This window comes from Carlito syrichta, unplaced genomic scaffold (assembly GCF_000164805.1).
Source record: "Carlito syrichta isolate Samal-C Ts95f unplaced genomic scaffold, Tarsius_syrichta-2.0.1 Scaffold314298, whole genome shotgun sequence".
In the NCBI taxonomy this organism is placed as follows: domain Eukaryota; kingdom Metazoa; phylum Chordata; class Mammalia; order Primates; family Tarsiidae; genus Carlito; species Carlito syrichta.
Window position 1 is genome coordinate 322784 of NW_007258394.1, and position 15629 is coordinate 338412.

Below are 15629 nucleotides of genomic sequence, written 5' to 3' on the forward strand. Positions count from 1 at the left end.
TCGGGCAGCATGGCGGCCTCCGTGCTGGCGTCAACGTCTGAGCCAAGCGCCAAATTCAAATTGGCGGCCATCTTGAGTGAGCGGGATCCCGTCGTGCGGCGCGACTGGGGGGTGGGAGCGTCGACTGTTTTGGTCTCGGGATCAAGGAGGGAGGGCGCTATGGCACCCGGCTGCAAAAGTAAGTCCTCAACCTTGTTCTCAAATACAGCTGTGAAAGGACGGCTGCCTCTGGTCGCCCGCGAGTATGAACTGCAAGGGCTGGTTGAGTGGCAGGGGCGTTTGGAATCTCTCTCTCTGCACTTCTCTGTCCAATACGCCGACGGGACAGCTTTCATCCTTGTCTTCTGGGTATTAGGTGCCTGCTAGGAGGAGCCTGACCCAGTTCTAGGCGCCCGGATGACCAGTGAACCTGTTCGTCCCTTTGTCTCAGTTCTGTCGTTTCTTCGCTGGCTTCTTCCCGACCAAGACTACCTCTCTGGGTAGCCTTGCCTGAGGGTCGACTTTTCTCTCAACACCTTCTGCATATTTCCACCCTTCTGATGTTCCATTAATTTTTCTTTTAGATAGCCTCTCCTTAGATAATAGGATTTTAAAACACAGATATCAGCGATGTCGTTGTAGTCTCACAATCTCTAATTTCGCCTGAAGAAGACCCGTCCAATTTCTTCCTTTTTTTTTTCAGGGAGTAGAACACTGTCATTTTTGCATTTGATAAGCCCTTCTATTTTCACTAATTTCTTATCGTTTGCTGTTCCTGTGTACATGCGCTACTTCTTACATTGCCTAATCCCTTAAGGAGCCTTGTTTTTTAAAGGGGGTTATGAGCAGATTTAATGGGATCCCTGCGAACGATCCGAATGGTAATGAGGGGGGACCTGTGTTAGATGATTGAAGAAATTGTGAACTTCTGGCATGTGAGCCTTGCAATAGTGTTAATGTTTCTAGCTCCCTGTTATTTGTAATTGTTTTTGATGTTTTAAAAATTATATTAACCTTTTAAGTTGATCACTTTATTATCTGGACACTTCATTATGTTACATTTTTCCATCTAAAATATTCCTTTTCCTTCACCATTTTCAGTATTCAGGGACTGTGAATGTGCAGATTGGTGCACGACTGGATGGAAATGTTCATCCTGTTTTCTGCACTATCACAGTACTTGTTCCTTGTTTCCACCTCATAGATAAGTTTAGTAAATCTAGACTCAAGCAAAATAATTGAGGCCTGTGACATAAATAGAGCATCTGCTTATTTGAAAGTGATATTTGGGCTGGGCACGGTGACTACACCTGTAATCCCAGCACTGGGAGGCAGAGGCAAGAGGATTACCTGAGCCAGGGATTCAAGACCAGCCTGGGCAACATGGTGAGACCTCGTCTCTATCAAAAAAAAAAAAATTAGCCGGGCATATTGGCACGTCCCAGCTACTTGGAAAGCTGAGGCAAAAGGATCGCCTGATCCCAGCAGGTCGCGGCTGCTGTGGCCGTGAGCATGCTACTGCACTCCAACTTTGGCAACAGAATGAGACTCCAACTCAAAAAAAAAAAAAAAAAGAAAAAAGAAAAAGTGAAGCTGGGCTCGGTGGCTCAGCCTGTAATCCCGCGCCTTTGGGAGGCTGAGGTGAGTGGATTGCCTGAGCCCGCGGGTTCGAGACCCGCCTGGGCAGCGGGACCTCATCTCTACAATAAATCAAAAAATCAGCCGGGCGTGGTAGCGCATGCCTGTAATTCTGGCTACTCGGAAGGCTGAGGCGGAAGGATGGCCGGAGCCCAGCAGGTTGAGGCTGCGGTGGCTGGGTCAACTCAAAAAAAAAAAAAAAAAAAAGTGATATTTGTTTGTGAGTATCTATTTTAGGGCTCTGTCCTTTCTGTAAACTGAAGTTGAGAACTTTTCTTAAACTAGTGGGAGCAAGGGTATTCACAGCTCCCCTTTATGATGGTGGTGATGCCATGGGGAACTTTTTTACTTCCTTAAGTTTGTTAGCAAAGTTGAGGTTGATGGCATCCCAGGTAAAGTGCTTCTTACATTCGCAACTGTCCGGAGCCAGAGCATGAAATGGGAACACATGAGAGAAGAGAGTCCTTGTAGTGCTCTTTGCAACTTTTATTTTGTGCCCATGAAAGCTATCTCTAGTGACACTGTCACTATGGGTTGCTGACTGAAACTAGAAAAATGAGAAAGTGAAATATTACCCTTATGAAACTGACTGAGTTTAAGATTACCTTTCTGAACTGTATCATGTCTAGGGAAATGACTGATGAATATTTATCTAGACTGCAGAGTAAAGCATTGGCTCTTTGTTTATTTGTATTTTTAATTATTTTTATTTTTAGAAACACGGTCTCACTCTGTTGCCCAGGCTGGAATGCAGTGACTCACTGCAGCCTCAAACTACTGGGCTCAAGGGATCCTCCCACCTCAGCCTTCTGAGTAGCTGAGACTACAGGTATATGCCAGCATGTGTGGCTAATTGGTTATTTTTATTTTTTGGCACAGGGTCTCACTCTGTTCAGGATGGAGTACAGTGGCATGATTATAATGTACCATAGCCTTAACCTCCTGTACTCAGACAATCCTTCTTTCTCAGCCTCCCAAGTAGCTTCCCAACACATACACGCCACCACACTTGGCTAATTTTTTGTAAAGATAAGGTCTTGCTATGTTGCCCAGGCTGGTGTTTACCTCCCTCCTCAGCCTCCCAAAGTACTGGGATTACAGGCAAGAACCACTGCGCCAGCTTGATAGTCTTTTTAAAGCAGGAAGATCCTCTAAGAAATTAACTATTTTGTTGAGGTACAACTTACATGCAGTAGAGGGCACAAACCTTAAGACTACTGTTCAGTAGATTTTTACATATGAATACACTCATGTAATCGCTACCAAGATCAAGAAATAAAACTGTTCCTGTACTCCTGGAAATTTTCCTGTGGCCCTTCCTAGTTAATAACTGCCTCACTCCCAAGCTTTGCTGATTGTTATCACCACTAATTAGTTTTGCCTATTCTTGAAACAATATAAACAGTACAATATGAATTCCTTTTTTTTGTTGTTCTGGTTTCTTTTACTGACCGTTATGTCTGTGAACATTATTCATCGTTGTATATAACAGCAGTTCTTTTTCCTTGCTGTGTGGAATATACCATGATTTGTTTATTCTCCTGTTGATGGACATTTGGGTTTCTAGATAGGGCTGTGATGAATAAAGCTGCTGTGAATAGTCTTCAACATATTTTTAGGTGGACACAAAGAGGACCTCAAAGTTGAATTAATTTTTACAGTGGAAGTCTATAAAATTGTATGACTGCAACATGATATACTTTTTGTTGCCCAGGCTGGAATGCAGTGACACAATTGCAGCTCACCACAGCCTCAACCTCCTGGACTCCTGAGATCCTTCCACCTCAGCCTCTCGAGTAACTGGAACTATAGGCGAGCACCACCACATCTGGCTAATTATTTTATTTTATTTTACTTTTATTTATTTTTTGTAGAGATGAGTTCTCGTGACGTTGTCCAGGCTGATCTCAAACTCCTGGGAGCAAGCAATCCCTCTTAGTCTCCCAAAGTGCTGGAATTACAGGCATGAGCCACCACACCTAGCTACATGATAAAATGTTTTACTCTCTTTTACCTTTGATCAGCAGGTATCATAGAAAGGTGGTTAAGAGTCAATCTGAATTTAGGCTACCTGAGTTCAAATCCTAGCATTTCTCGATGATGTTTTCTTAGCTCTCAACTAGAAATCATACTAGAATTGCCTACCTTTGTGAAATTTTAAATTTCATTTTATCTCACTATTTGCTTCTTTTTAAAAAAATTTAAGTGAACATCTTACTTTGGAATCCTTTTAGATTTTGTGGAAAATTGCACATGTGTGCAGATCAGTGTCCATCTGATTAGTTATGGGGATTTCTGTAGAGATGAAGAGCTGGCAGATTACCTTCTGGAGTTTATTGTTGTTATTTCCTTGTTTATGTGTTTAGCAACTGACTGGATTGATTTAGTGAAATCTATTTCCCTCCCACAATGTTAAGCCCTTAATGTTGCTCCTCAGGGAAGCTCAGCTTTGGATGTGCCCACAGTTATCCTGGGGTGACAGTGGTTTTGGTAGGGATCTCTTTTCTTTTCTCTCTTTCCCCAACCAGAATCCAGTAATTGTCAGCTGATTGCTCTGTTGTTTTTACCAAACCCTGGGGCATAAATTGCCTTACAAACTGTTTCAATTAAATTCTTGTTCCTTTGAAGAAGTTTCTGAGGTTTTGATGTTTGTTGTGACTCCAATTTAGCTGCTCCCAGCTGTCTTATTCTACATTCTTTACTGCAAACTAACAGGTCTGCAGTTTAGCTTGTATTTTGATTATCTTTCTAATTATCTTTCACTACAGTCTTCACTGTTTTTGAGAGTACCCTTATATTTGAACTTCTCTGTGCTCTGTTGTAAATGAAGTCAGTTCCTTTGGAAGAGATTAGGAGCTGTCTGTTTATGGGCTGACCCTTCCCCTAAGCAAAATCTCTGTGCTTGGGCACTGGAGTTAGGGATGGGGATAGTGGCAATTTTGTCTCTGAGTGACACCCACATTTTAGTGGATGAACATTTGTTGGGGTGGGAGGAAAATAGGGGAGGGAAGTGTTGCAGCTTAGGGTCTTCTCAACCTTTCTAGTGTGGAGCCACGGCCTCATGAGCTGGGGCAAGGTAGATCAGGGTCCCAGTGTTCTCACCATGCAGTGTCCAAAGTGGAGGCTCTGTTCCCTGAGTGAGGGCTGAATGGGAGAAGGGAGTCCTCACCTCTTAACCACACTTGTCTGGGACTTAGCCTCAGCAACAGGTATCTTGCAGGAGACAGAATGAGAAACTCTGGCATCCTGCTACTCCAGGAAAGAAACCCCTCTAATTGGGAGCTGAAAAAAGAGGGATCCCTGTGTTTTTGGCTGCTGCAATCTTGTGTGGAGTTTCTACCTTGCCGAGATGAGAGGGACGGAGTGATCTTGGTTTGAATAACACAGAATCGTTTTTCTTGCTGAATGTTCATAGACTTTCCTGAGTAGGCATTTCTTTGCTGTTTGCCTTTAAGAACATTTCCAGAGGCTTTTTTTTCTTTCATTTTACCAGTTTTATGGGGGAGTGGGTCATTGGAGTTCCTCACAATGACATGCCAGAAGTCAATTTCTGACTTTTTCTTTTTTTTTTTGAGTTGGAGTCTCACTCTGTCGCTCAGGCTGGAATACAGTGACACGCTCACGGCCACTGCAGCCTTGACCTGCTGGATTTGGGTGATCCTTCCGCCTCAGCCTTCCAAGTAGCTAGAACTACAGGTGTGCACCACCATGACTGGCTTATTTATTTATTTATTTATTGGTCCTGAACCCCTGAGCTCAAGCAATCCTCTTGCCTCCATCTCCCAAAGTGCTGGGATTACAGGCATGAGCCATTGCCCAACCTGATTTATTTTTCAACAGAATCATTCTGCCTACTAGGTTGAGAATAGATGGGGTGAGGGAGTGAGAGAAGCAGGAAGACTGTTGTAATAATTCAAGTAAGAGATGTTGCTGGCTTCCAAAGTGGTGGCAGTGGATTTGGCAACAAGTTGTAGTATGTGGTTATATTTTGAAGTCAGAGCCATAGCTTTGCATAGATTTGATATGAAAAGTAAGAAAGGACAAGGTCTGGGTGACTATCTGGTCTTTGGCCTGAGCAACTGACAAGATGAAATTGTCCTTAACTGAAGATGGAGAAGCTCATTTGGGGTGGAGGTGGGGTGATCAGAAGTTCAGTTTTGGACACATTTATTTGAGACATTTCCACTGGACATCCAGTTGGAGATGTCAAATAGGATAGATGTAAGTAAGAGTCTGGAGCTTAGGAGAGCAGTCCAGGAAAATGGTTTGCATTTGAGAATGTATATCAATATATATCTAGCATTGAAGACCAAGAAACTAGATGTCATCACCAAGGTAATGGACTGAGATAGAACCAAGAATAGGGTCAAGACTTGGACCCTGGAGCACCCTACTGTTGATGTCAGGGATCTGAGGAGACTGAGGAGTATCAGCACCTAGGGAGCATGTTAGAGAATAGTGGGATTTCTATATTGAAATTTTGATGACTTTTTATCTTTTTTTCTAGCTGAGTTACGCAATGTGACAAATTATCAGTCTAACCAGCAAAGGTAAGAAAAAAGAACCTTGTTAATGAGTCCCAGAGAATTAGGGATGTGGTATTTCTAAAACAACCATTTAACATAGTAAAGTGTACTTGTTTCAAAATTTAATTTAGTCCTCAAGCAGCTGGAAATATGAGGAAATCACACACCTTCTCTGCCCTCTTACCTTCTGGGCTAAACAATGGAATCAATAGCACAATTTTCCCTTTGACTGACTTATTTTATTATTGCTAGTAAAAGGGAAATGAGAGACAAGCAGTGCTTGGAGCTCCTTGAAATGAACTCAAACTCTCTTTGAGTTCATTTCAAGTAAAGAATTGTGATGGTACCTACTGTGAAGTAAATCAGTAAAAGGCGTGGGGCATGTGAGACCTTTTAAAAGAGGTAAATTTATATGATGTAGATCTTGGACTTTATTGGGGAAACTCTCATTGTAGAAACATTAGAGGCAATATGAGACTTGGATCTCTTTCACCTTTTTTCTACAATAAACTTAGCAGTTTTTTGGTGTGTCTTTAGTAATGAAGATGATGCCATCAAAGTTTTTGTGCGAATCCGTCCACCTGCAGAGAGTTCTGGGTCAGCTGATGGGGAACAAAACTTATGTTTATCAGTGCTCTCTTCCACAAGTCTCCGGCTGCACTCTAATCCTGAGCCCAAGATCTTCACATTTGATCATGTCGCAGATGTGGACACCACTCAGGTAATGATAGTTAGAAACTTAACTTTTCTCTTGGAAAATACTAGGCTTTGCTAGTTGTGAGGATTTCATTGCTGGTTTCTTTTTAGTTTGGTCAATTCAAATCAGAAAGCTCAAACATTCCATAAATATTTTAAAATATTTTTTTCTTTCATCATCTATTTTTGTACCAGGATGACACAAACCTGCATTAGTTTCCCTTTCTACTAAGTGATGGAGATTAGTGAAGATACACTTTTCAGAGTTATTTGGGTGATTGAGAAATACAGTTGAACTGCTTCGTTTAAGGATTTAGGACTACCATGATGCCAATAACTGCTTTTCCAATTAAGTTCAATTTAATTAAGATCTAGTTAGCACTTTCCAATGGGACTTTCAGCAGTGATGGAAGTGTTCTATTTCTGTGCTATTACAGTAGCCTCTAGCCACATGGGACTATTTAAGCTTAAATTAATTAAAATTAAATTTAAAATCAGTGACTTAGGTGCACTTGCCACATGTGGCTAATAAGTACTTTTATGTAGCTAGTTTATCTGAGAAACTGACATAAGTTTTATTTAATTATAATCAATTAATTAATTTATTTACTTATTTTGGGTTGGAGTCTCACTCTGTTGCCCAGACTGGAGTGCAGTGGCTGCTCCCGGCCACTGCAGCCTCGATCTTCTGGGCTCCGGTGATCCTTCTGCCTCAGCCTTCCAAGTAGCTGGAATTACAGGCATGCGCTACCACTCCCGGCTGATTTTTTGATTTACTGTAGAGATGAGGTCTCGCTGCCCAGGCGGGTCTTGAACCCACGGGGTCAGGCAATCCACTCATCTCAGCCTCCCAAAGGCGCGGGATTACAGGCTGAGCCACCGAGCCCGGCTTTTAATTTTAATTTAAATAGCCACGTGTAATTGATGGATACTATGGTGAACATCATAGATCTTGATTATTCCCTTACAGATATGGAGTTTTTTGGTGAGACATTTAGATATTTAGACCTTTTATCTTTTCATTTGGGGCATTGCTAACCAATAAAAATATGAAGTGACCCATATATATAATTTTAAATTTTCTAGTAGTCACATTTAAAAAAAAGTAAAAGGGAATTAAGTAAAATTAATTTTGATAATATAATTTAACCCAGTGTATCTAAAATATCATTTTAACATATGATAAAAGTAAAGTGAATTAGTAATGAGATATTTTTCCATCTTTTTTTTTCATACTTGGTCATCCAAATCTGGACTAGCCACATTTCAAGTACTCAGTAGCACTTGTGGCTCATGGCTACTATATGTTGGACAATGTAGGTTTAGGAGTTCTTGGCATTGTTGATAAGACTGTCTCTACTTATATGTAAAAATGAAAATAAAAATCAGATATTTAATTATTTAATGCAAACTTATGAGAAGAAAATATAGAACTGTATTTTATGCAAATACCACTATAATATCTGCATGCAAAAAGCTATACAAAATTCTGTATGAAGTTTAGATGTGTGCTTTAAATCTATAGTTGTATAGGGGATTCAATGACATAACTATGTGTAAGGCTTTATCAACTTGGATGTTTTAGCCTGCCTGCCTGCCTCCCTCCCTTCCTTCCTTTCCTTATTTATTTTGAGCCAGGGTCTCACTCTGTCACCCAGGCCGGAGTGCAGTGGCATAATCATAGCTCACCTCACCTTTGACCTCCTGGGCTCAGGTGATCCTCTTGCCTCACCCTCTGGTAGCTGAGACTATCAGTGTACATCATCACGCCTGGCTAAAATGTTTTAGCCATTTTTTTTTCTTCTTCTCTCCTTTAATAGCTCTTGAACCTCCTTGCCTGTCCCTCTCCTCCCTGCCATCCATTTTTTTCATAGTGATGCAATCTTCGTGTTATTGCTAAGCATTCAATTTTTATTGTTATATAATGAAATTTAGGAGAAATATTTTCATTTTTATGAAATCTTAACATGTTTGGTACTTATATTTGTAGGAGTCTGTATTCTCAACTGTGGCTAAAAGCATCGTGGAGTCTTGCATGAGTGGTTATAATGGTACCATCTTTGCATAGTAAGTTGCTGACTGTGTCCTTATACAAAGGTATAATAGTAGGTGCTTGTACAGTATTCATTTTCTGTTGCTGTTGGAACAAATGATCACAAACTTAGTGGCTTGAAACAACATAGATTTATCTTTTGTTCTGTAAGTAAAGAAAAAAAATTCTTTTTTTGAGTTGGGACCTCACTTTGTTGCCCAGGCTGGAGTGCAGTGGCACAATCACAGCTCTCTACAGCCTCTACCTCCTGGGCTCAGGAGATCCTTCCGCCTCAGCCTTCTGAGTAGCTGGGACTACAGGTGAGTGCCACCACACCTGGCTAATTTTTTGGTTTGTTGTAGAGATGAGGTCTAGGTATTTTGCTCAGGTTGATCTCAAACTCCAGGGCTCAAGTAATCCTCCTACTTCAGCCTCCCAAAGAGAAGGGATTATAGGCATGAACCACAGTGTCTGGCCTGTAAGTCAAAATTTCAACATGCATCTCTCTGGGTTAAAGTCAAGGTGTCAGCAAGGATGCATTTCTTCTGGAAGCTCTATCCTTTCTGGAAAATAAATTTATTTCTTTGCCTTTTCCAGCTTCTTGAGGCCATCCGCATTACTTGGCTTACAACTCCTTCCTCTTCAAAGCCAACAGCATATAACCCTTTTTTTTTTTTTTTTTTTGAGTTGGAGTCTCATTCTGTTGCCTAGGCTGGAGTGCAGTGGCATGCTCCCAGCCACTGCAGCCTCGACCTGCTAGATGGGCGATCCTTCCACCTCAGCCTTCCACGTAGCCAGAACTACAGGCGCACACTACTATGCCCAGCTATTTTTTTTATTTATTGTAGAGGCGAGATCTCACCATGTTGCCCAGGCTAGTCTCGAACCTGCAGGCTCAGGCAATCCTCTCGCCTTGGCCTCCCAAAGTGCTGGGATTATAGGCTCGAGCCACCGCGCCTGTCCTGTATGTAACTTTTTGACTTTTCTTCCTTAGTCACGTCTCCTCTGACTACAACTGGAAAAGATTCTCTGATTTTAAGGACTCATATTTTTAGGTTGGCCCCACTTGGCTATTAAGGTAGAGGAGATTAAGCTCCAAGATGGAGGGCTAGTAGAGAGGAGAGTATCTACATTACATATATTTGAAATTTTTCTATAAGAAAGGTTTATCTGTTCTCTCCATTTATTTATTTATTCAATTGCTTATGCAGTATGGACATGTTTTTATTTATTTTATACTTTTGGTTATAATCCGATACTATATTATAGATCTTATTGTTCATGCTTTTCAACTTTGACCAGTTGGAACTCTTTCAGATTGGTTTCTTTGTCCCTTTGCTGTATCCGACCCTTTTGTGTTTTTGTTTTTGTTTTTCTGAGTCAGGGTCTCACTTTGTTGTCACCCAACCTGGACTGCAGTGGCATGCTCATAGCTCCTACAGCCTTGACTTGCTGGGCTCCAGCGATCCTTCCACCTTAGCCTTCTAAGTAGCTGGAACTACAGGCATGTGTCATCATGCCCAGCTAATTTTTTTATTTTATTGTAGAGATGAGATCCCACCAAGTTGCCCAGGCTGGTCTTGAATTCCTGGGCTCAGGCAGTCCTAAAGTACTAGGATTACAGATGTGAGTCACCACGCCTGGCTCCTTTTGTTTTTGATTCCTTCCTTACTTTATAATGCTACAAGATGCTCTGGGATCATCTTGTATTCCCCCTGACCTATGCTGTTTCACCAATGAGCCCTACTTCCTTTTATTGGAGAATAGCATTTAGAAACCAAGATCTGGACACTAGGTATGTTTGTTGCTATTAGATTATTATTATTGCTTCTAAGCCTCCTCAGCAGACAGAGCTAGGTAATATACGTGTGTGTGTATATGTGTGTATACGTGTGTGTGTGTATGTATATATGTCTCCTGTATCACATATACAGACATGCATAACTGTTTCTCCACCTATCCATTTATATATATTAAGCTAAACATGAGTTCTTGTTTTTAAATTTTTTTTTTTTAGATAAGTTCTTACTCTGTTACCCAGGCTGGAGTACAATGGTGCAATCATAGTTCTCTGTAACCTTGAGCTCCTAGTCTCAAGCAATCCTTCCTCCTCAACCTCCTGAGTAACTAAGACTACAGGTGCATGCCACTGTGCCCTGCTAATTAAAAAAAATTTTTTTTGTAGAGATGGAATCGTGCTGTGTTATTCAGTCTGGTCTCAAACTCCTGGCCTCAAGCGATTCTCCCACCCAGCCTCTCAGAGTGCTGAGATTACAGGCATGAGCTACTGCACCTGGCCACTAAACGTGAATTCATACTGAAGTCTGTGACTCTAATCTAGTACCACAGAGTTTATTCTAGCTTCCCTTTCATGTTTATCTGTAACTTCCAATGCTGACTGAGAAATCAGACTTCTACATTCTATCATCCACTTACTAAGTTTTAAAACGGTACACATGTAAAGCAGTTTCAGAATTGTTAACCTGTATCCCTGTGAGAAAAAGTTTTACTGATTCCAATGTGTACATATGGTTCCTTTTTTTTTTAGCCTTATCATTTCTAGTCAAAACATATTTTTAAAGTTACTTAGTACAGTTATGCCATGTACCTGTAATACTGTTAGATGCATTCTATCCAGGGGGCCCCACCATCCTGGTTGATGTGTTTTGTTTGTTTAGTTTGCATACTTTAAAGGTTGCCCCTTGTGATTTAGTTATATTGGTTTTGACAAATGAATAGAGCCATGTACAGATGCTCTTCATTGGGTTACATCCCAATAAACTCACCATAAGTTGAAAATATCAGAAGTAAAAAATGCATTTAATACTCTGACCTACCAAACATCATAACTTAGCTTAGCCTACCTTAAACATGATCAGAAGACTTATATTAGGCTACAGTTGGGCAAACTCAACCAACACAAAGCCTATTACTTAAGTGTTAAATATCTCATGTAATTTATTGAATAGTGTATTGAAAGTGAAAAACAGAATGGTTGTATGAGTATTCACCACTAACATATACAACTGAAAACATTTTTGTAAAGTAAAAAAACCATAAGCCAAACCATTGTTAAGTCAGGGACTATCTGTATTTAAACCCCAGTATCATAGAGAACAAACAGCTCCTTTACCTTCAAAGTGCTCCCTATGCATCTCCTTTGTAACCAGCCACTCCTCTTCCTCCTAGCTCTTGGCATCCGGGGCATACTAGTATGTTTTCTATTCCTGTAGTTTTGCCTTTTCTAGAGTGTCGTGTTAATGGGATCCTACAATATGTAGCCTTTTGGATCTGGCCTCTTTCTTTTAGTAAAATGCATTTAGGATTTGTCCCTGTTATTGTATGCATGAATAACTTATTCCCATTTTTTCTGATTAATTTTTTTTTTTTTTTTGAGTTGGAGTCTCACTCTGTCACCCAGACTGGAGTGCAATGGCCGCTCCCGGCCACCGCAGCCTCGACCTGCTGGACTCCGGCGATCCTTCCGCCTCAGCCTTCCGAGTAGCTGGAACTACAGGCGCATGCTACCACACCTGGCTAATTTTTGATTTATTGTAGAGATGAGGTCTTGCCAAGTTGCCCAGGCGAGTCTCAAACCCGCGGGCTCAGGCAGTTCACTTACCTCGGCCTCCCAAAGTGCTGGGATTACAGTCTGAGCCACCGAGCCCAGCCTAATATTTTATTATATGGATGTACCACAATTTCTTTATCCATTTGCCCATTAAAGGACATCTTACTTGCTTCTAGTTTTTAGCAATTATGAACAAAGCTGTCATATTTAAATATCAATTTTTTGTGGGAACATAGATTTTCAAATCACTTTGGTGAATTACTTTCAGGAGTACAATTATTGAGTCATTGGTAAATCTATGATTGGTTTTATAAGAAACTACCAAACTGTCTTCCAAAGTGACTGTAGTGTTTTATGTTTCCACAATTATGTATATTTAAAAAGAGTGATGACCCTTCTAAATGTTGGCAGCCTAGAAACATTGCTATAGGCTTAATGTTGGAATGTCAACTATAGGTCTAAAAAGTATTACAGTAGTGTAATTATTTTTTTCTTTTAGCAATAGCCTCTCTAATTCTATTTAGAGCCAGAAGTTTTTAATAGGATATAGTAAATTATATAATTCATTTTGAGCCATTGATGGCTTTTTGTTTGTTTTGTGTTTTTTTGGTGTGCTGGTTTTTCTATGATTGGCTCAAAATACAAGAAAATTAAAAATATATTAAGAAGTTAAAAACCTAGACTCATAGTGCACATATATGCCATTGTGAAAATTTGCCTTTCTGTGTGTGTGTGTGTGTTGTGTGTGTGTGTGTGTGTAGGGGGCCTCACTCTGTCAGCTAGGTCATGGTGTAGTGACACACAGCTCACCACAGCCTCAACCTCCTGGGCTCAGGTGATCCTTCCACCTCAGTCTCCCAAGTAGCTGGGACTACAGGTGAGCACCACCACACCCTGCTAATTTTTTTTTTTTTTTTTAATAGAGATGAGGTCTTTCAATGTACCTAGGCTGTTCTCAAATTCCTGGGCTCAAGCAATCCTCCTGCTTCAACCTCCCAAAGTGCTAGGATTATAGGTATGAGCCATCATGCTTGATGCCTTTGGTTTTCATGCTTATTTTCATTTGGTCAGCAGAACCAATTGTTCTCTCCTGAGCAGTGACAGAAAACTGTATTTTCATATGTCGTCTTAAGAGAGTTAAGGTCTTTTTTTTTTCATCACAGAATATTTTGGGTGGTGAAGTTCAGAAATGAGGTTGAAATAATAGCTACAATTGCCAGATATTATGTATCTTCAGAACTTTCTTTGAAGACCTTTTAGGCATACTAATTATAATGTTTGATTCATGATGTATTTATTAATAACTCCATGAAATTTGCTTTTGGTAGTTGTGGGTAGCAATAAGAAACAGAGAGAATGAATGTTTGATTTATTGATTAGGTGAGTATACCATCTGGTTTACTGAGGATGGTATCAATTGTAGAATAATTATGGGATTTTTTTGTTTTGTTTTGATTTTTGAGTCAGGGTCTCACTCTGTCACCCAGACTAGAGTGCAGTGGCACAATCATAGCTAATTGCAGCCTTGTACTCCTGGGCTCAAGCAATCCTCCTGCCTTAGCCTCCCAAGTAGCTGAGAGTACAGGCATGTACCACCATGCCCGGCTAATTTATTTTTTGTAGAGACGAGGTCTTGCTGTGTTGCTTAAGCTGATTTTGAATTCCTGGGCTCAAGCAGTCATCTCACCTCAGCCACCAAAGTGCTGGGATTACAGACGTGAACCATCATGCCCACCTTAGAGTAATTGTTAACAGTGTGCCTTTTGCTCTGAAGTGCCTGTTTGGACAGTAATTTATAGGATTGCCCTCTTTGTAGGGGACTTGATAATATCCATTTTTTATTCTGAGTTACTAAAGATTTTTTTCCCTTCTACTTCCAAAAGGAGGCAAACAACAAAAGCATACTGTTTTTCTGTTCTGGAGGGGATTTAACCAAAGCATAAATTCAAAATTTTATATTTTTGCTATCTAAGTGAAGGTCATTTGATACTATGATTGACATTTATCTTTAAATTACAGCTTTTTTTTTTTTAATATAGAATCTCTCTATGTTGCCCAGGTGGAGTACAGGGGCTATCTGCAGGCATGATCATAGCACGCTACAGCCTTGAAATCCTGGGTTTAAGTCATCATCCTACCTCCGCCTCCTGAGGAGCTGAGACTATGGGCACACCACCATGCCTAGCTTCAACTTTTTTATTTTAAACTTTTTGTTACTCTTGTTTCTGTTAAGTGGGATACCAGAGGAAATATGAAACTGTACAAAAATCAAACCTATAGCATAAGAGTTTTTTTTATTGCTTTATGTTTAGTATCTTTTCAAGACAAGTAATTTAGGAAAGGAAATGCTACTTTACTTAGAATAGCAAAAAGTGGAAATAAAAGTCCATTTGATTCTGGTTAAATAAATTATGGTGCTATAAGATGCTGCAAGATTCCATATCCATGTACTGTGGAGCTTTTAAAAATAATGAGACAGACCTCTGATGTAGAAAGATGCCTGAGATAAAATTAAGGGAAGACAGGTTGCAAAGCAGTATAAAGAGCATCATCCCAATTTTATAAATAAAAATTAATTGAGAACTCTGATGACTATGTTTGTACCAGATAATTAACAATGGTTAGCTCTTGGTAGTGGGATTGCAGGGAAAGAAGGTGGGATCATTCACTTTTTACCTAATATAAATTTAAAACAGAAAAAAAGTAAGCTAACTTTTTGTGGCAAAATTTATACACTAGTAGACCATATTAAAATGGGGGGTAGTCTTTTAATTTTATGTGTAAAAATAATATATAAAATACTCTTTTTTATAGTGGACAGACTGGCTCAGGGAAGACATTTACTATGATGGGTAAGTAAAAGATTAACTTTTACTGGCTTAATCTACTCTTTTTGTGATGGCAATACTGAGTACGTTTTGGAGGAAGGCATAATTTTTATATATGGCATTGATCTCATAAAATTGGAGATATTTCCTAAGCTTCTACCAGGTTGTGAGTTCCTTGATAGCAAAGTCCATGTGTTAATGGGTTTGTAGCTGTGTTACCCAGCTCAATGCTTGGCACATAAGTAGGTGCTCAATAAATATTCCTACTCAGTGACTAGCCCCACCCCTGTATCCTTAAGTATCTATTACTCTGACTTCTTTCAGCATTAGTGTTGTGGCTTTTTTTTTTTTTTTTTTTT

The 15629-nt window shown here is 40.1% G+C and overlaps 1 protein-coding gene across 2 annotated transcripts in view; it reads left to right on the plus strand.

Moving 5' to 3' along the window:
- The first annotated feature begins 12 nt into the window (after positions 1-12).
- KIF15 (kinesin family member 15) overlaps positions 13-15629 on the plus strand; it is a 77531-nt gene continuing 61914 nt past the window's right edge. Inside the window, exons 1-5 of one of the 2 annotated variants that reach the window (XM_008071372.2) lie at positions 13-178; positions 6125-6167; positions 6681-6864; positions 8830-8906; positions 15257-15294. In XM_008071372.2, the coding sequence (XP_008069563.1) occupies positions 160-178; positions 6125-6167; positions 6681-6864; positions 8830-8906; positions 15257-15294 (361 nt within the window). In that variant the 5' untranslated portion in view covers positions 13-159. The remainder of the gene's footprint in view (positions 179-6124; positions 6168-6680; positions 6865-8829; positions 8907-15256; positions 15295-15629) is intronic. The other variant, XM_008071373.1, reaches the window with a different exon arrangement.